At 39.3% G+C, this 20,556-nt stretch overlaps 1 protein-coding gene across 1 annotated transcript; it reads right to left on the bottom strand.

The window, feature by feature from the left end:
* Positions 1–11,237: 11,237 nt before the first annotated feature.
* Positions 11,238–11,774, bottom strand: LOC112821826 (developmental pluripotency-associated 5 protein). Its single transcript, XM_025869174.2, has one exon. It carries the CDS (start codon positions 11,749–11,751, stop codon positions 11,401–11,403), a length of 351 nt encoding a protein of 116 aa, XP_025724959.1. The 5' UTR covers positions 11,752–11,774; the 3' UTR covers positions 11,238–11,400.
* Between the last annotated feature and the right edge of the window lie 8,782 nt (positions 11,775–20,556).

The following is a 20,556-nucleotide window of genomic DNA, read 5'->3' as shown; positions in this document are numbered from 1 at the left end:
ATCCCTAGTCCCTTGGTGTAGATAAAAGATATCTCACTGCAATACAAGGCTGGTATGATCAATTCATGCCTTCCACAGAACTATCGTTAGGGCATTGTGTCATAGTCTCAATGGTACACAAAATAACAGTGTATCTTAACAATCACAGCCTCTTCAAATTGATAAAATACAATAGTATCAAAGCCAGGCTTTATTGCTGATAGAGAAAATAATTTTTAAAAATTTTTTAGTCTCAAGAAAAAAAATTTTTTTAGTCTCCTTTAGTATTCCATGATTCAAACTTGGTGCCCTAGATCATGACTTTATTACATGCTTTACTAAAACACGTATAGAGGAAATAGAAAGTCTGTCCCTTTTTGCCAACGGACTGTGAAAAGAGAAAGGTATGGCTGTAGGAAGAATAGGTGGTAAAAATATGTGTGATAGGGTGGGGGGATGGGTTAGCCTGGTGATGGGTATTAAAGAGGGCACGTTCTGCGTGGAGCACTGGGTGTTATGCACAAACAATGAATCATGGAACACTACATCAAAAACTAATGATGTAATGTATGGTGATTAACATAACAATAAAAAATTTAAAGATTAAAAATAATATGTGTAATAACCACTTCCCTCCTAGTGAAAATCCTAGAGAGAGAGATGCATTACCTTAAGAAGGTGAGGGCAGGGTATGAGGGACTTTTCCCCACTTCTAAAAACAGTACTCTGAAAGGAAATCCCCATAATAGTTGTAGTATGGTTAAACCAAAGGAAATTCTGGGTTCAGGGTCTCCCTCTGCAACCATGTGATATGGAAACTACACAAAATTTCAAGTTTCCATTTGCTTTTGAAAATTAAATGGTGCACACCAGCAAGCCTATGGTAGTTGTCTTAATAGGGCCAGGTAACCCTGTAGCTTGGAGCAGAAGGGTAGATATTCCTGACTTGGGACCAATTAGGAGTCACAGCCACATGTCAGCACTCAACACAGCAGGAAGGAAGGACCATAGGGCCCTGTGTAGGCAGAAAGAAGAGAGTAAGCGTTCACCAGCTGCTGAGTTAGGCCACAGATGTGTTAGGATGAGCAGTGGCCAGAAATATAAGGAACATTTTCTCTACGTAAGCCAGTGAGGCTAAAGAGAGATCCATGGGCACCATGTGGACCCAAGAACCACTGTCCCTCCTTACCACAGAGACTGGCAAGTTCCTCTGTATACATAGTCACCACCTTGGGGAAGAGAAGGAAAAAGAGAGGAAATTTGAAAGATGAGTCATTTATCCAAGAAAAGAAAAGAGAAAAAAGACTGTAAATTATTAAACTGGACTAAGTTGACTGAATTGGTTTCTTTCCTCATATGCAATTTTTTTCATTAATAATTATCTTAATACATTGCTTAAAATTTGCTTATTTTACTTGAGACCACATCCTAGACATGTTCCAATGTCAGTACACATTGATCTACCTCATTCTTTTTAACTACCAAATGTTATTTCATTCAATATAACTATTTAACTAGCACCCTAGGGAAAGAGAGTTAAATTTTTCACAGACATTTTTCACAAAACAAATACAGCTGCAGTTCGTGTCCTTGGAAAGCACTGTTCCTGCATCAAACTCAAGTGCCTGGTGCTCTTCCTGCAACTTTTCCAGCTATCTTCTCAGTTCCTCATTGAGACTAAGGCAGGGCCCACCAGACCTGCCCAGCGGGGAACACAGCTTGAACTCAGGGTTGGCTCCCCGCTACCAGAAGTTGAAAGTCAAAGTCACTGGAAAAGTCCAGTGGCCTGGTTATCATCATAATCATCATAATGGTGGGATGCCTGGGTCGCTCAGTCAGTTAGGCGCCTACCTTTGCTTCAGGTCATGATCCCAGGGTCCTGCGATCAAGTCCCGCATCTGGCTCCTTGCTCAGTGGGGAGTCTGCTTCTCCCTCTACCTGCTATTCCTCCTGCTTGTATTCTCTGTGTGTGTGTGTCTCTGTCTCTCTCTCTCACAAATAAATAAAATCTTTAAAAATAATCATCATCATAATGGTGCTTACCATGGTGCCAGGCATGGACTTATATCTTGATCTATGTTTCCTCAATGAATGGTTGGGAAATACTTGCCTGGCTCAGAGCTATTGAGCATGGTTAATTAATTATATGCCAAGAGACTCAGGCAACCCCCCTCCCAAAATGAGTTTCCTAACAACCTGAGTTTCCCTAGCCATCCCTCCATGGTATGCCTCCCACAAGGAACAAAAATCAATGTATCAGCCTCCGCCACTATTTTTGTACCCAATTCAGAGCTGCCTAATAGATCCAGAATCAAATTGGTCTCCCTGGGGCCCTCCCAATTATCCAGAGTTCTATATTAAAGCAATCTCCTCTGCTGGAATAGGTCTAAACTATAGCTTCAGGGTGTTAAGTCTGGGGATACAGACCACAGTTACTAAAAGGCCTTGTATATCCTGTATTGCTTGCCCACATGGCTATAATGTGCCCCAGCCATGCAACACTGTAATGTTTTTAATAAGAAATGCTCCAGCAGGACTTAAAAATAATTTATTAACTTGTTACTTAACTGATAACCTTGAACTAAAATGATTAAATACATGCATTGCTTAGAAATTACTGTGGCAAATACTTTTTTTTTAAGAGTTGAGGATACTATGGCTTGCCCATGTCCTCTTTTTTTTTTTTTTAAGATTTTATTTATTTATTTGACAGAGAGAGACACAGTCAGAGAGGAAACACAAGCAGGGGGAGTGAGAGAGGGAGAAGCAGGCTTCCCACGGAGCAGGGAGCCCGATGCGGGGCTCGATTCCAGGACCCTGGGACCATGACCTGAGCTGAAGGCAGACGCTTAACCGACTGAGCCACCCAGGTGCCCCTGGCTTGACATTTTAGAATTTGTTTCTTACTCAGGTCAGTTCTAAGCAGTATTGTGAGAGAGAAGGAGAGGCTCTGGTCCACGCATTCATTCAGGATCCAGGGCTGTTGCAGGGTTTACCATCTTTACCACAAGATCAGCTAGGGCATAGACATCCAGGAAAAGAGAGAGATATCAGAGGTTTTTTGGATCAGGCCCAGAAGTGGAGTACCTCACATATGCCTTCATTCCACTGGCAAGAATTTGATAAAATAAATAAAAGCAGTCTCCAGAATTCTATATACTGATTACGACTATGTATACTCAAATGTTCACAGGAAAATAACAGATTGTAGAAAAGGCACTAATAATGTAAAGACAGTTATAATAATAATGATCATTTAATAGGTGCCTGAGATGGGGCAAAGTGCTAACAGCTTTATACATACTATCTCTAATGCTTACGACTATCCTGTAATGTAGACATTACCTGTAGCAGACAGACTTAGTTGCTAACATCTCAGCAGAGAAAATAGGCCCCAACCCCATTCCCAAACTAAATCACCAATGGATGGGGCCAGATACGACTCAATTCTGGCCAATGAGACATAGGGAAAGTGAGCCAGGAAACTTTCTTCCACATAAAATATAGAGCCTTTTGAGGAGAGAGTCCTATTGCCTTTCTGCTCTGGATATGATTATATGAGGCATTATTTTTTACCTCAGGTGGCCGTCTTGGGGCCATGACTTGACCAGCTTAATAATGAAAAAAACAATATACACAAGTTGGTAAAGAATAAATAAATAAATAAATAAATAAATAAATAAATAAAAAATAGAGCTTGGACCCCTGATAACATTGTTAAACAACTCATTAGTTCTACGGTTGCTTATCTTCAGACTTCTTTTTAAGTGATATAATTTAATGCCTTTATTGCTTAAGCCACATTTGGTTGGGTGTCCTGTATTTCAGCTGAAGATAGTCCCAAACCATACTTTATCTTTCCTTCACAGGCCTCATAGTGAGCTCCTAAGAAGCAGAACTGGGGTATAAACCCATGTTGCTGTGGCTGTGAAATCCAAGAACTTTCTACCACAATACAGTGAAATCAAGGCATTCCCACTGCCCCTACTACCTCACACATATGCTATAGTAAAGAGAGAATTTGTACTTTTGCTGCAAGTTATTTTCTACACACACACACGCACGCGTGCACACACACACTTGGGCTTTCAGCAGCCATAGCTAACAAAACCTATTTGCTTCTCACTCCTTTTGCTTCTTAGATGCCTACCAACTTCCTTCATTAATTTGACAAAAGATTTTTCTGCTGCAGATGTTTACAAAATGTAAATATTATTCCTTCTTGGCAAGTCTCTTGATACAGCGATCTTGTAGGTCGATGCTTGAGAGAGGGGTGGTATCCCCCAAAACATGTCTTTTTCTGGATTTGTTTCTGACTGCAAATCACTTGGTTTTGTCAGGTTCAATGAATTGTACTTGAACCTTCACACTTTCTCCAATGCAGCCCTTTAGTTCTACTTGATATTCTCCAACTGTTTGCTTTATAAAGAAACAATCTGGGGCGCCTGGGTGGCTCAGTCGGTTAAGTGACCAACTCTTGATTTCAGCTCAGGTCATGATCTCAGGGTCCTGGGATGGAGCCCCGTGAGGGGCTCTACACCTCTACTAGACTCAGTGGAGAGTCTGCTTGAGATTCTCTCTCTCCTTCTCCCTCTGCCCCTCCCTCTCTTTTTCTCTCTCTCTAAAATAAATAAATAAACCTTTTAAAAAAAGGAAACAATCTGATAGAAATCTAAAAATGGTGGCAGCTCTTTATGCTCCTGAGTCATGTCCTCATGCTTTAATAAAAATACATTTTTGCACTGAAAGAAAGAAAGAAAAAGAAGAAAGGAAGGAAGGAAGAAAAAGAAGAAAGAAAAAGAAGAAAGAAAGAAAAAAAGGAAGGAAGGAAGAAAGGAAGGAAGGAAGGAAGGAAGGAAGGAAGGAAGGAAGGAAGGAAGGAAGGAAGGAAAGAAGGAAGGAAGGAAGAAGAAATCTAAAATAGTAACAAGAAGTATATAACTGAAAAACTGTCTGTACTGCCAAAATCACCTTCAGGCAGACTCCTATCCACTTTGTGTCTATGTAACACATTTTTCACTTTTTATCTTCTTTATGACTACATAAAACAAACTTCCTCCTTCTGTTAGAGGTCTCTTTTGTTCCCATTTAGTTCCTACTCCCACTTAACTAGAACATGAGAGGTGAGAGGCATAGAGGCCAGAACATCATGCAGAGAAGATATTATCTCACTCATATGGGAAAAAAGGACACTTTATTGTTTAAGTCCGATGTCTTAACCTCAAGGAGATGTTTTGGAGGGCCCCATCTAAGATTAGAAATTGTGTTGGGTATTTTGGATGTATGGGATCAAACACCATGTGATGAGCTTCTATATATCTTCTACCACCACTACTGTAACAGGGAAGCCATGGGAAAGGTGAATTTCCCACATACAGAATCATGTCCTACTCCTGAAAAGACCAATCACGCTTCTGCAACCACTCTGCAAAAGGGGAATGGCACATGTGACCTTTCTGTCTCTTTCCTCTGAATCCTGGGAGTTAACAGGTACCTTCAGTCCAAAATCCAAAACTGTAAAGTAGAAAGACACGATTTAAGTTTGTACCTTACATACTGGTCAATGAAACCCAATCATACAGAATGAGAGAGAAAGACACAATTCTTAAAAGATAAAATAAAGCACCTCAGAAAGAATCAATGGAAAAGAATTCAAACTAAAAATTTGGACGTTCAACTTTTAGTTCCTGCTGTATTAGTAGCAAGCTGTACATCCTTAGGGAAAACACTTAACTTTTCTGACAAGTCTGTTTTCTCATATGTCAAATGATGGTTGTGATAATAACAGGTTCATACTGTGCTTGATGGTTGTTAAGGTGCTTTTACATACTTTGATGTAACAACCCTGTGAAGCTGGTTAGACAAATATTATTATCCCCATTTTAGAGATGAGGAAATCAGAGAGGTTTTTTTTTAAGAATTTATTTATTTATTTGAGGGAGGGAGAGAGAGAGAGAGAAACAGCACGAGAGGGGAGAGGCTCAGAGGGAGAAGCAGGCTCCCCGCTGAGCCGGGAGCCTGACATGGGACTCAATCCCAGGACCCTGGGATCATGACCTGAGCCGAAGGCAGTCGCTTAACCAACTGAGCCACCCAGGTGCCTGAAATCAGAGATTTTAAATGACTTGGCTGAATTTCATACAACTGCTAAATTGTAAGGTGGTATTCAAATGTAGGTCTTCTAAGTCTAAAACCAATGGTCTTTCTGCTAAGCCCTATTGAGAGGAAAGACCCCTAACACGATTCAAAACCTATGAGGCTGTGAACAAAATTCCAAGAAAGTGAGATTAAATTATTTGTGTGTGTATATACAGAGATTAAGTCCTTGGTTTTCATTTTCTTATTTTTCTATTTTATTCTTAGGACAAAGGCCATAGAAGTAAAATGAGAATAAGCTGATGTTCAGAAATAGGAGAAGGGGTTATGTAATTACATAGAGAGAAGAGAAGGAGAGATAGTAATGACGCATGTTCAGAACATGACGAGGGAGTTATTGAATGTTTCCAAATAAGAATTTTCATAAGTCAAGGAATTATTTTATTCCAGTAAATAAGTCTTTATTCCAGAAAAAGTCTCCTTTTTGTCCCTTGTGAAAGACGTCTTAAGTACTTTGATTAAAGGATTGTTTTGCTTAATTTCCCCCCACTATTCCATCACAGGCATTTTTATCATCTCAAAAGAATTGGACTGTATAGCATAAGCAGTTACTATTACAAATGTCTTTCCCCTTCAGTCATCATCCTCTTGAGATCTACCAAAGTAATACATGAAATAAGTTAGCATGCTTTATTAGTCCCCTGGTCTAAAATGTTGCCTATTCTGAGAGAAAGAACCAGTATGTAAGATTTGTGAAAGTTACAGAATGGGCAGTTAGAATGGGGGGGAGGGGAGTATATTACTTATTTCCTTTGTGAACTTACTTAATCTTTTTCTATACAGATGTAAAATTTCTAAAATGAAAAAAGATTTTGTTTCTCTGATACCATCATTGTTGTCAACGAATTTATGAAAAAGTGTTAAGTGCCCAATCACAGAAGTCAACATCCATAAGGATTATAATTTCTTTAAAAGTTGAATAGACCTGGTCCTTATCATCATGAAACTTAAACCAATAGGCCAAATGAGATGTGGGCATCTCTTCCATGGTCATCAGGGAAGGCTTTGTGGATGAGCTTTGCTTTCAGGAGTTTTTAAATAAGGGGAAGAATGGCTAAGCAGTTGCAGAATAAATGGTGTTTATTAAATGGCATTGCTTTGGAGAGATTCAAGGGTGGCAGGGATTGAACTAGTCCAACAGTCTGTCAGTCTGGCATTGGTTGGCTGCCAGTGGAATAACTATCCTCACATCTCTCGTAGGGAATGAAGATGGGGAATAAGCATGGAAAGTCTGCCTACCAAAAAGCTTCGGGAGGCATAGCCCAAACTATTTTCTGAAGAGATGTGGCTCTGCCCATATACATAAAGTTCATAGAAGCGTGAAAAAAAGGACAGAGCAATCATAGCAGTTTGATCAAGATAACCAGCCAAATTCAGATAAGTTAGTGACAGTCATATGTTTGTCAAAATTTCCCTCTATAATGCATGTATATTAGCCAACTTTAATCCAGTTGGTGAAATAGGTGGTATAAGTCATTCTAATTATTAGAATGCTGATAATGATATAAAATGGTATAAGCCATTCTGATTAGCTATAAAGGATAAAAAGAATAAAGTATTAATAAAATGTCAAATCAAACATTTGTTGTAATCTGGGTTAGCAAGGTAATGTGAAGATCTATTTCACATTTTCAGTTTAGTAATGTAGGATTTAGTTTCTTCCAATATTCATTTCCAGACTTAAAAAATATTTAGCTACATCTTAATTTTGTAGTTTTAAAACACAGAAGTCTCTAAGGGGAAAGAAATAAACTCCATGTTACTCTACAAAAGCAGAAATGAGAAAAGATAGTGATTCTCATATAAAATCTAATGAAGCACTAATATTTCTGATTATCTCTTTGAAAAGATTCATTATTTCAGAATTGTTAGCCAAGTCTAATAAAATCCCTCTAAATTTGTCTCTCTGATCATAGCTTCCTCCTCTTTTACTTCTTCACTCCTTCATTCCAACTTCATTATTTCCTACCTCCCATGGAGAGCTCTAAGCCCACAATCCCTGTCTCAATCTAATTTATCGGCTTCCTACCTCCATATCCAGCCTAGACAGACCCATTGGTCTTCAATTCCACCATGCCCTTGACAGAACTCTCAGACACCTTTTGACCCATAGATCAATCCAATTATCCACTATATTATGGTCCTACATGTGGCAGCCAGGCGGATTGCTGCCAGAATAAATACATGATCTTCCAGAACTGCAGCCATTTTAGTGCCACTCAGAAATTCCTTTTCCCGGCCCCTGGTCAGTTCACTCTCTCATTTACACCATGACTGTCAGAATAACCTCTCTACTCTTACTCACCCTTCCATACATTCTCTGAATGATGGCATTTGTCCCACTTAGAGAAAATAGAGATGATCTCTCAACTTCAAGACCTCCCAGCCTACAGATTTATTTACACACTTTCCAGATTTACACTGTTTTTCCTCCCAATTAAGGCCAATTTTCTTGTGAATGTTCTGGATCTTATCTTCTGTTTCCTAAGTGATGTGGTTCTAGCAGTTGGGTCACCACTGTCCTACCCTCCCACTTCTTCACCCTGTCTCTTTGTATTTCCTTTTCCTATAGTTATAAACATGCACAATGATCTCCAGCTAACAAAAAATAACAATAAATTAAAACAAAACAAACACCTCCCCCAATAAAATATTCCCTAATTCCAGGAAAGTCAGCTTTTTTCCTAGCCCTCTTATTTTCCCCTTTTTACAAAAATGATTATTTTTTTTTAAGATTTTATTTACTTATTTGACAGAGAGAGAGAGAGAGAGAGAGCACAAGCTGGGGGAGCAGAAGTGGGAGGAGAAGCAGGCTCCCAAGGAGCAGGGAGCCCAATGTGGGACTCGATCCCAGGACCCCGGGACCATGACCCGAGCCAAAGGCAGACGCTTAACCGACTGAGCCACCCAGGCGCCCCAAAAATGATTATTTTTTAAATAATGCCTATTTATTTATCATGATAGAAATTCAGTTTCATTATTTTTAAATGAAAAAACAAATAGAAAAATCATAGTTAAATGCATTGTTAATACTTTTCAGCATTCAGGTAGTCTCTTTTTATCTTTGGGGACATTATCTTTTAAGTAATTATAATAAAAGATAGATAAACATATATATATATTGATTTTTTATATCCTTTTTAAATTTTTTAATTATTTTTTAAAAGATTTATTCACCCATTTTAGAGAGAAAGAAAGAGCATGAGCGGGAGGGGCAGAAAGAGAAAGAATCTCAAGCAGATTCTGCACAAAGCTTGGAGCCCAATGTGGGGCCTGATCCCACAACCCTGAGATCACCATCTGAGCTGAAGCCAGTTGCCTGATGCTCAACCAACTGTGCCACCCAGGCACTCCTATATCCTTTTTTAAATTAAAAAAGTAGTAAGGATTTCTGGACAAGATGATAATATATTCTCCTCTAAACACAAAATTACCAAAAATAAAATATAAAAAAAGAAAAAATTAAAAATGTTAAGCCAGCAAATCATATATTTAATAAGAGATTAATACCCAAAATATATGAGGAACTCCTGTGACTCAAAAACAGCAAAACAAAAAACAAAACCAAAAAAAACTCTATTAAAAAATGAGCATCTGGGGGTGCCTGGGTGGCTCAGTCAGTTAAACGTCTGCCTTTAGCTCAGGTCATGATCCCAGGGTCCTGGGATCGAGCCCCACATCGGGCTCCCTGCTTGGTGGAGAGCCTGCTTTTCCCTCTCCCTCTGCCTGCCATTCTGCTTACTTGTGCTCTCTCTCTCTGTCAAATAAATAAAGAAAATCCTTTTTGAAAAAATGAGCATCTGTCTGGAAGCCCACTCAGAAAAAAAAAAAATGAGCAAAGAACTTGAATAGACATTTTTCCAAAGAAGATATATGTATATGGCCAGTAACCACATAAAAAGATGTTCAACACCACTAATCATTAGGGAAATGCAGATCAAAACCACAGAAAGATGCCACCTCACATTCATTAGAATGGCCACTATAAAAAAAAAAAAAACCAGAAAGTAACAAATGTTGGTGAGGATGTAGAGAAATTGGAATGCTTATACATTATTAATGGGAACGTGAAATGGTGTAGCTGTTATGAAAAACAATACGACAGTTCCTCAAAAAATTAAAAATAGAATAACCACATGGTTCAGCAATCCCACTTCTGGGTATATACCCAAAAGAACTGAAAACAAGAACTTGGACAGATATTTGTATACCCATGTTCATGACAGCATTATTCATAATAGCCAAAAAGTAAAAGGAAATCAAGTGTCCATCAATGAATAAATGGATAAACAAAATGTGCTACATCTATACAATGGCATATTATTCAGCCTTAAAAGGGAAGGAAATTCGACTCCTGTTGGAACATGGATGAATCTTGAAGACATAATGCTAGGTAATACAAACCAGGTACAAAAGTATAAGTACTGTATGATTCCATTTGTATGAAGTACTTGTAATAGGCAAATTCATAGACACAGGAAGTAGAATGGTGGTTTCCAGGGATTGGGGAGGGAGGAATGGGAAATTATTGTTTAATGGGTACAGAGTTCAGTTTTGGACAATGAGAATAGTTCTGGAGATGGGTGGTAGTAATAGCTGCACAATGAAAATGTAATTAATACCACTGAACTGTACAATTAAAAATGGCTAGGGTAGTAAATTTTATGTTACATGTATGTATTTTACCATAATTTTTAAGAATTAAAACTTAAAAAGCATTAGCCAGGCTTCAAAAATGATAATACCTCTGTGACCAAAAATGAAAGAAAAGCAAAGCTATGAACAGAACTGAAGTGACCTCTTGTGTATGTGTTTGAGGTGGGAGAATATAAAAAAATCATGAGAGAAAAGCAAAACAAAATAAAAACTATGAAAAAATCTATTCTGTCCCATGTACATTAACTCCAATATTTATAACACCTTACAAAGTAAGGAATATTATCCTCACCTTACCCATGAGGAAAGAGATTGAAAGGCCTTCAGTAACTTGTATAAAGTCATACAGTCAGAACCAGCATTCAAACCAAGACGGGTCTAACTCTACTGTCTTTTTTTTTTTTTTTTTTTTTTTAAATTTTATTTTAATTAGCAAACCTGGGAGGGGGAGCCACATTAGAACTCAGAGACAAAGGTGGAGACCCAAAAATCAGCTGGTTTTTCCTTGTCAGGCTGGAGGAGAATTTCAACCAGACCACATCCATTCCAGCTCTGGAGACAGTTTACTCTTTAAATCCTGATTCCAGGTACGTTGGTTGCAAACTGGCTTCACTTCATCCAAGGACCTAGCTCTAGGGCTTTCATGGCATCCTCAAGTTTGAGCATCCCTCGTTCCTGTCGCTGGCGGTGCCATTCGGCCATGGACTGGAGCATCCACCTGGCCCTGAGCTTATACAAGTAAGAGCCATAAACCACGATCTCGGTGAGGTCCGAGGATTCCAGAACCTTTAGCTCGAGCATGACTTTGCTCACTTGCTCGATGTACGGGATTCGAGATCCAGCTGGGCCAAACATAGCTTCCAAGAGCTGCGTCTGGACCTGCAACACCTCGGGATCTTTCAAGTCTTCGGGAGCTTTCACCCACGGTGGAATATCTTTTCGTTTTGGTAGCGTCCCCATCTGGACTGCCTCAAAACTTACCACACTCCAACCTAAGCTAGGCCTTCTACTGTCTTTTTTATAACCGTATATCCAAATGTCTTCAAGGTAGAGAAGACTACTGTTCGCTTGCTAATTGACCCTAAACTGATCATTTTATTAGAAAGTTGATACGCCCTGGGGGGAAAGTCTACATTTACTCAACAAATATTTATTAAACACTTAAATTATGCCAAGTACCGTTCTAGGTTCCACAAATATAACTATGAACTGGGACAAGGGTGGGAGAGAGAGAGAGAGAAAGGGAAGGATGGAAGGAAGTGAGAAGAGAGGAGGAAGACAGCCATGGTGTGCCTGAGCCAGAAACCATCAAAGGTCCATTGTGTGACTTCTAAAACACTAAAGAAGTCCTTCTTCAAGCAACCATTTGATTTTGGCACCTTCTCTGGATCATGAACTGTTCCTGCCCTCTCTCTATACCCACTCCGCCCCTACTGTCAATCTATTAGGGGAAAAATCAAAGTTACAGTCTGGTCTTTTATTGGTTATTATAAAAGAATTAATTCATCTTCCTCCTGCATAGATTACCACCTTAGTAGGGCTCTATGAAAACAGAAAAGCCACTTAAAAAGACCCAAAGGAATGAAGTTATTAACATAAAAAGGGGGACAATGGAACAAATATTTGGGGAAAGTAAAGCTTGACCCCTCAGATCACCCCAACTGGATAACACTCTAATCTTAATATAAATGTTACTGCTTGTAACAAAAGAGTTCACTCTGTCCTTTGACCAAAAGAATAAAGGTATAAAAGAAGGTGATCTTTTGGGCAACACTCTCGGGTCCCCTCCCTCTTTGGGAGCTTTGTACTATCACTCAATAAACTTTGCTTTGCTGTCCATCAATAAAAGAAGAAGAAGAGGAAAGAAGAAAGAAGAAGAAGAAGGTAACCTTTTTTTCTGTGTATAAGATTCAATACAGATTAGTGTGATTCAACAAACATTTCTTGATATCTACTCTGTGTCAGACATTATTAGGTACAGGAAATATAGAGGTGAGTAAAGTGACTGCATTCAAGAAGAAATCTATAGAGACAGACCAATAACCAAACTTCATATGAGATACCATTACACATCCACCAGAATGGCTAAAATTAAAAAGTCTTATAACACCAAATATTGATGAATATGTGAAGCAAAACTTTTTGGTAAGTGTAAAATAAAATGGTAAAGCTCCTTTGGGGGAAATCTTGCAGTTTCTTGTCAAACTAAATGTAAATGTTTATGACCCAGTATTTCTGATCCTAGCATTTACCCAAAAGAGTTGGAGACCTGTATCCACAAAAAGACTTATACAAGAATATTCACTGTAGTTTTATTCATAATAGCCAGAAACTGGAAATAGCCCAAGTATGCATCAGTTAGACAATGGGTCTAAGTAAAAGTTATGTATCTATACACTGTAATTTTACTCAGTAATATAAAAAGAATGAGCTTCTGATTCATACAACAAAATGAGTGAATCTCAAAAACATCATACTGAGTGAGAGAAGTCTTACAAAAAATTATATACTGTCCCATTAATATAAAGTTCTACAACATACAAAGCTAGTTGGAAAAAAAAATCAGAACAATCTTTGTCTCTGAAGGGAGAGGAAGTGGGGATTTCCCGAGAAGTGGCATGAGTGAACTTTGCAGGATAATGGTAATGTTGTATTTACACAGGGCGCCTGGGTGGCTCAGTTGGTTGAGCGACTGCCTTCGGCTCAGGTCGTGATCCTGGAGTCTCGGGCTCGAGTCCCACATCGGGCTCCCTGCTCGGCGGGGAGTCTGCTTCTCCCTCTGACCCTCTTCCCTCTCGTGCTCTCTATCTCTCATTCTCTCTCTCAAATAAATAAATAAAATCTTTTTTAAAAAATGTATTTAGGGTGCCTGGGTGGCTCAGTTGGTCAAGCGACTGCCTTCGGCTCAGGTCATGATCCTGGAGTCCCAGGATCGAGTCCCGCATCGGGCTCCCTGCTCGGTGGAGAGCCTGCTTCTCCCTCTCCCTCTGCCTGCCTCTCTGCCTACTTGTGCTCTCTCTATCTCTGTCAAATAAATAAATAAAATCTTTAAAAAATAAAAAATAAATAAATAAAATGTATTGACACAGAAGTTGAAGTTGCTCAAGAATGTTTTTAGGGTCTCTCATAAGATACTTAAGATTTGTGCATTCATGGTCACAGGGTGGTGCACACCAGGACACCCCTGGTTAGCATCCACTATAGCTCCAGGCTTGGTAACAAGTTGACACAGGTGCAAAGCACCCCAGAAAATTCTAGACTCACACTACTTTGGCTTGGGAAGGCACATTTGGCTCAGAGTGCTCTGGAACCTCCCAGCTAAAGTCTGCTTCAGATCCAGCCACCCTAACAGGGTGACACCTGTGAAAAGCACAATAGGAAACCCCCAGCCCATGCCTGCATTCATTCTAGCTACCCCACCAGAGCACCCCCTTCTCAGAGTACCGGGAACACCTCCACCTGCACCAGCGTCAGCTTCAGTTGCCCAGCCAGCCCCACCCCCATGCACTGAGCACCCCAGGACACCCCAGCTTGCACTCAATTCAGCTTCAGCTGTCCTGCCAGGTTGCCCTTAGTGTGGAGAGCTGCAGGACAATCCAGCTTGTACCCAATTCAGCTATAGCTGTCCTGCCAAGACACATTTGTCATGGATGGCCCACGGACCACACTGGCCCACACCCAGTTTAACTTAAGCTGTTCTGCCAGCATGTACCCTGTTTGGAGTGCCCCAGGATCCCCCAGGCCTGCATTGCACCTTGGTTCCAATCACCCCTCCAGAGCACCCTCTGTGTGGAAAGCCCTAGAACACCCAAGTTTATACCCACTTCAGCTTCAGCTACCCTGCCAGGGCTCCCTCAGCACAGAAAGCCCCAGGGACTTCCCAGCCACACCGCACCTCAGCTTCAGCCACCCTGGTGGAGCACCTTCTATGCAGAAAGCCCTGGAACTCTCTGGCTTGCACCCACTTTAGCCTTAGATGTCCTGCCAAGGCCCTCACTGCATGAAGAGCCCAGGAACAACACTGATCTGTGCTCACTTCAACTTTAGCTATCCTGCTAGGGACCCCACTACATGGAGAGCCCCATGACACCCAACCTACACCAGTTACAGCTCCAGCTAGCCAGAAAAACTCACCAAGCACACACAGTCTACATAGGGGATGACCATATACAAGACCATTCCTTCAGGTTTAGGAGAAGTAGCTGTTCTGCCTAATCCACAGAAACAACTATAGAAGGTTATACAAAATGGGGAGACAGAGGAATATGCTCCAGAAGAAAGAACAAGACAAAACCTCAGGAAAAAAATAATAATGAATGCTATAGAGATAAGCACTATGCCCGATAAAGAATTGTAATGATAAAGATACTCAGAAGGCTGGAGAGAAGAGTGGAAAACCCAGAGAAATCGTCAATGAAGATAAAGAAAACACAAAAAAAGACCCACTCAGAGGTGAAGAATACAATAACTGAAAAAATACACTAGAGGAAATCTACAGTGGATTAGTACACACAGAACATATCAGTGAGCTGGAAGACAGGATAATAGAAAGCACCCAAGTTGAACTGCAAAAAGAGAAAAGAGTTTATTAAAATGAGGATAGGTTAAGGGATCTCTTGGACAACATCAAGCCGTTAGAGGGGTCCCAGAGGAGGAGGATGAGGATGAGGAAAAGGAAGGAGAAGGAGGAGAGGAGGAGGAGTAGAAGGGGGAGAGAAAAGGACAGAAAACTTATTTGAAGCAATAATAGCTGAAAACTTCCCTAACCTGGGGAAGGAAATAGACATCCAGGTTCAAGAAGTGCAGAGCATTCCAAACGAGATGAACACAATGAGATCCACGCCTTGCTACCTTATAATTAAAATGTCAAATTTTAAAGATATAAAGAGAATTTAAAGAGCAGCAAGAGAGAAGCAAAAAGTTACCTGTAAGGGAAACCCTATAAGGCCATAAGCTGATATTTCAGCAGAAATTTTGCAGGCTAGAAGAAAGTGGCATGATATATTCAAAGTGGAGGGTGGGGGCAGGTGGAGCTACAACCAAGAATACTCTACCCGGCAAGATTATCATTCAGATTTAAAGGAGAGCTGAAGTTTCCCAGACAAACAAAAGTTACAGGAGTTTATTACCACTAAACCAGACTTCAAGAAATGTTAAAAGGACTTCTTTAAGTGGAGAAGAAATTAGACATAAGAAAATCATGACTAGGGGCTGGGCCTGGGTGGCTCAGTCATGAAGTGTCTGCCTTTGGCTCAGGTCATGATCCCAGGGTCCTGGGATCGAGCCCCGCATCAGGCTCCCTGCTCAGCGGGAAGCCTGCTTCTCCCTCTCTCACTCCCCCTGCTTGTGTTCCCTCTCTCACTATCTCTCTGTCAAATAAATAAAATCTTAATATATATATACATTTATATATATATATATATATATATATATATATGCCACATATTGGACAAGCTAGAAGAAATGAATAAATTCCTAGAAACAATCTCCCCAAAGTGAATGAGGATGAAATAGAAAATATGAACAGACCAGTTACTAGTAATGAAATTAAATCAGTAATCAAAATACTACCGAAAAATAAAAAGTCCAGGACCAGATAGCTTTACAGGTGAATTCTACTAAACATTTAAAAAAGAGTTAATAATATTCTTCTCAAATTATTTAAAAAAAAAATAGAAGAGGCAGGAAAGCTTTCAAATAATTTTCATAAGGCCAGCATTACCCTGATACCAAAACCAGATAAAGATACCACAAAAAAAGAAAGCTACAGGCCAATATCCCTGATGAGCATAGATGCAAAAATCCTCAACAAGGGATGCCTGGGTGGCTCCGTCAGTTAAGTGTCTCCTTCAGCTCAGGTTATGGTCCCAGGGTCCTGGGATGGAGCCCCACATCAGTATCCCTGCTCAGCGGGGAGTTTGCTTCTCCTCTCCCTCTGACCCTCCCCTGTTTGTGTGCTCTCTCTCTCAAATAAATATATAAAATATTTTTAAAATTCTTTTTAAAAATCCTCAACAAAATATTAGCAAACCACATTCAACAATACATTAAAAAGATTATCCCCACCACTTGGCATTTATTCCAGGGATATAAGAAGATTCAATATTTGCAGATCAGTCAATGTGATATACTACATTAACAAAACAAAGGATAAAAATAATATGGTTATCTCAATACACGCAGAAAAAGCATTTGACAAAATTCAACATCCATTTATGATAAAAATTCTCAATAAAGTGGGTTTAGAGGGAACACACCTCAACATAATAAAGGCCATTTATGAAAAGCCGACAGTTGACATCATACTCAGTGGTGAAAACTTGAGAGTTTTCCCCTGAGATTGGGAACAAGACAAGGATGTCCACTCTTGCAACTTTTATTCAACACGGTACTGAAACTCCTAGCCACAGCAATCAGACAAAAAAGAAGAAATAAAAGACATCCAAATTCATAAGGAAGAAGTAAACCTGTTACTCTTTGCAGATGACATGACACCATACATAGAAAATCCTAGAGATTCCAAAAAACTATTAGAACTGAACTATGAATTCCATAAAGATGCAAGATGCAAAATTAATATACAGAATTCTGTTGCATTTCTATACATTAATAATGAAGTAGCAGAAAGAGAAGTTAAGAAAACAATACCATTTACAATTGCACCAAAAGTAATAAAATAGAAATAAACTTAACCAAGGAGGTGAAAGACTATACTCTGAAAACTATAAGACATTGATGGAAAAAACTGAAGAAGACACAAAGGGGAAGATAGTCCATGCTCATGGATTGGGAGAAGAAATATTGTTAAAATGTCCTTACTACCCAAAGCAATCTACAAATTCAATGCAATCCCCATCAAAATACCAATAGCATTTTTCAGAAAACCAGAACAAATAATACTAAAGTTTGTATGGAACCACAAAAGATCCCAAATAGCCAAAACAACTTGAGAAAGAAAAACAAAGCTAGAGGTATCACAATTCTGTTTCAAGATATACTATAAAGCTGTAGAAATCCAAACAGTATGATACTAGCATAAAAATAGAGAAATAGATCATGGAACAGAATCAAGAGCCCAGGGGCACCTGGGTGGCTCAGATAGTTAAGCATCTGCCTTCAGCTCAGGTCATGATCTCAGGGTCCTGGGATCGAGTCCCACATTGGGCTCCTTGCTAAGCAAGGAGCCTGCTTCTCCCTCTGCCTGCCACCCCCCCGTGCTTGTACTCTCCCTCTCTCTCTCTCTGGCAAATAAATAAAATCTTAAAAAAAAAAAAAAAAAGAACCAAGAGCCCAGAAATAAACCCACACTTATATGGTCAATTAATCTTTGGCAAATGAGGCAAGAATATACAATAGGGAAAGATAGTTTCTTCAATGAATAGTGCTAGGGAAGTTGGACGGCTACATGCAAAAGAATGCAACTGGACCACTTTCTTACACCATACACGAAAATAAATTCAAAAAAGATTAAAGACCCAAATGTGAGACCTGAAACCATAAAAATCCTGGAAAAGAACACAGGCAGTTATTTTTCTGACATCAGCCATAGCAACATTTTTCTAGTTGCTTCTCCTAAGGCAAGGGAAACAAAAGCAAAAATAAACTATTGGAACTACATCAATATAAAGTTTTGCAGAGCAAAGGAAACCATCAACAAAACAACAAGGCAACCTACTGAAGAGCAGAAGATATTTGCAAATGATATATCCAATAAGGGGTTTGTATCCAAATATATGAAGAACTTATACAACTTAACACCAAAAAAATCCAAAGAATCTGATTTAAAAATGGGTAAAGGACCTGAATAGACATCTTTCCAAAAAGACATACAGATGGCCACACATGAAAAGATGCTCAACATCACTAATCATCGGACAAATGCAAATCAAAACCACATTGAGGTATCAGAATAGCTAAATTCAAAAAAGACAAGAAATAAAAAGTGTTGGAGAGGATGTGGAGAAAAAGGAATGCTTGTACACTATTGCTGGGAATGTGAATTGGTACAGACTGTGGAAAACAATATGACCTTTCCTCAAAAAATTAAAAATACCATATGATCCAGTAATTCCACTACTGGGTATTTGACCAAAGAAAAGGAAAACATTAATTTGCTATTTGCATCCCTATGTTTATTGAAGCATTATTTAAAATAGCCAAGATATGGAAGCAACCTATGTGTCCATTGGTAGACAAATGGAGAAGGAAGATGTGGTACACATACAGACACACACACACACACACACACACACACACACTGGAATGTTATGCATCCTTAAATAAGGACAAGATTGTGACATTTGAGACAACTTCGATGGACCTAGAGGGTATTATGCTAAGTGAAATAAGTCAGACTGAGAAAGGCGAATACCATATGATTTCATACATATGTGGAATCTAAAAAAAATGAATAAACAAAAAGCAGAAACAGACCTGTAAATACAGAAAACAAACTGATGATTGCCAGAAGGAAGCGGGGATGGGCAAAATGTATGAAGGGGGGTGGGAGATAAAGGCTTCCAGTTACAGAATAAATAAGCCATAGGAATAAAAGACATAGCATAGGGAATATAGTCGATAATACTGTAATAGTGTTGTATGGTGACAGTAGCTACAGTTGTGGTATAATACTGCATAACATATAGAACAGTTGAATCACTATGTTGTACACCTGAAACTAATGTAACATTGTATGTAAATTATACTCAAATTTTAAAAATTAAAAAAAAGAAAATTCAGAGAGCACAAACATTTCTGTAAGAAAACTACAGCCCCTTGAGAGGCAAGGAGGAAAAGTTAACAACAACAAAAAAAAAATGCATTCTATCGTATGTAAATTTTACCTGACACTTAAAATACAAAGAATTGCAAACAAATGTAGAACTCTACATGTTATGTATAAACTCTGAATGACATGTATTCTGAATTATTTGGAAGGAAGTATATCAATATCTGCAACTTACCGTGAAATGCATTTTAAAAAGATGGACTGATGCATGGATAGAGAGACAGAGATATGACAAAACAAACACAGTAAAATGTTAACTAAATCAGTGAAAAATCTCTTTAGCTTTTCCGTCTGCTTGAAAGTGTTCATGATAAAATGTTCAGGGAAATTGTATGAGAGTATAGAAGATATGTAAGGTTCAGAGGTATAGAAAAGAAGGTACTTCACTCTAACTCTCTAACTATGGAGAAGAGCAGAAAGATGTCAGAGACATCAATGAGAAGGTGATGTCTGGGGGCGCCTGTGTGGCTCGGTCATTGGGCGACTGCCTTTGACTCAGGTCATGATCCCAGGGTCCTGGGATCAAGCCCCGCTTTGGGCTCCCCGCTCGGCGGGAGGCCTGCTTCTCCCTCTCCCACTCCCCCTGCTTGTGTTCCTTCTCTCGCTCTCTCTCTCTCTGTGTCAAATAAATAAATAAAATCTTTTAAAAAAAAAAGTGATGTCTGAGTTGTGCTGGATGAATAAGATTTCACCAGGCAGTCAACAAAGTTGGTGAATGAGCATGTTTGATTAGCTGCATGCAGTCTGATCTTGCTGGAGCATGGGTACAAAAGGAAGAGCAACCAGAGGCAGGGATGAAGTGGTAAGCAGAAGCCAAATCACAGAAAATTGTGTGTATTGTGCTAAGTTTTTATCTTGTAGGATTTAAACATAGGTGGGTTGATGTATCCTGTACTTTAGAAAGATTGCTCTGGAAATAATGTGAAAAAGAAATTTCCAGCTGCAAGGTTAGAGGCTGGAGAACCAGAATGAAGGTT

The sequence above is a fragment of the Callorhinus ursinus genome, unplaced genomic scaffold (genome assembly GCF_003265705.2).
Source record: "Callorhinus ursinus isolate GAN/ISIS: 27379988/994484 unplaced genomic scaffold, GSC_fseal_2.0 scaffold8, whole genome shotgun sequence".
In the NCBI taxonomy this organism is placed as follows: Eukaryota; Metazoa; Chordata; class Mammalia; order Carnivora; family Otariidae; genus Callorhinus; species Callorhinus ursinus.
This window is presented reverse-complemented; position numbering and strand designations above follow the sequence as displayed.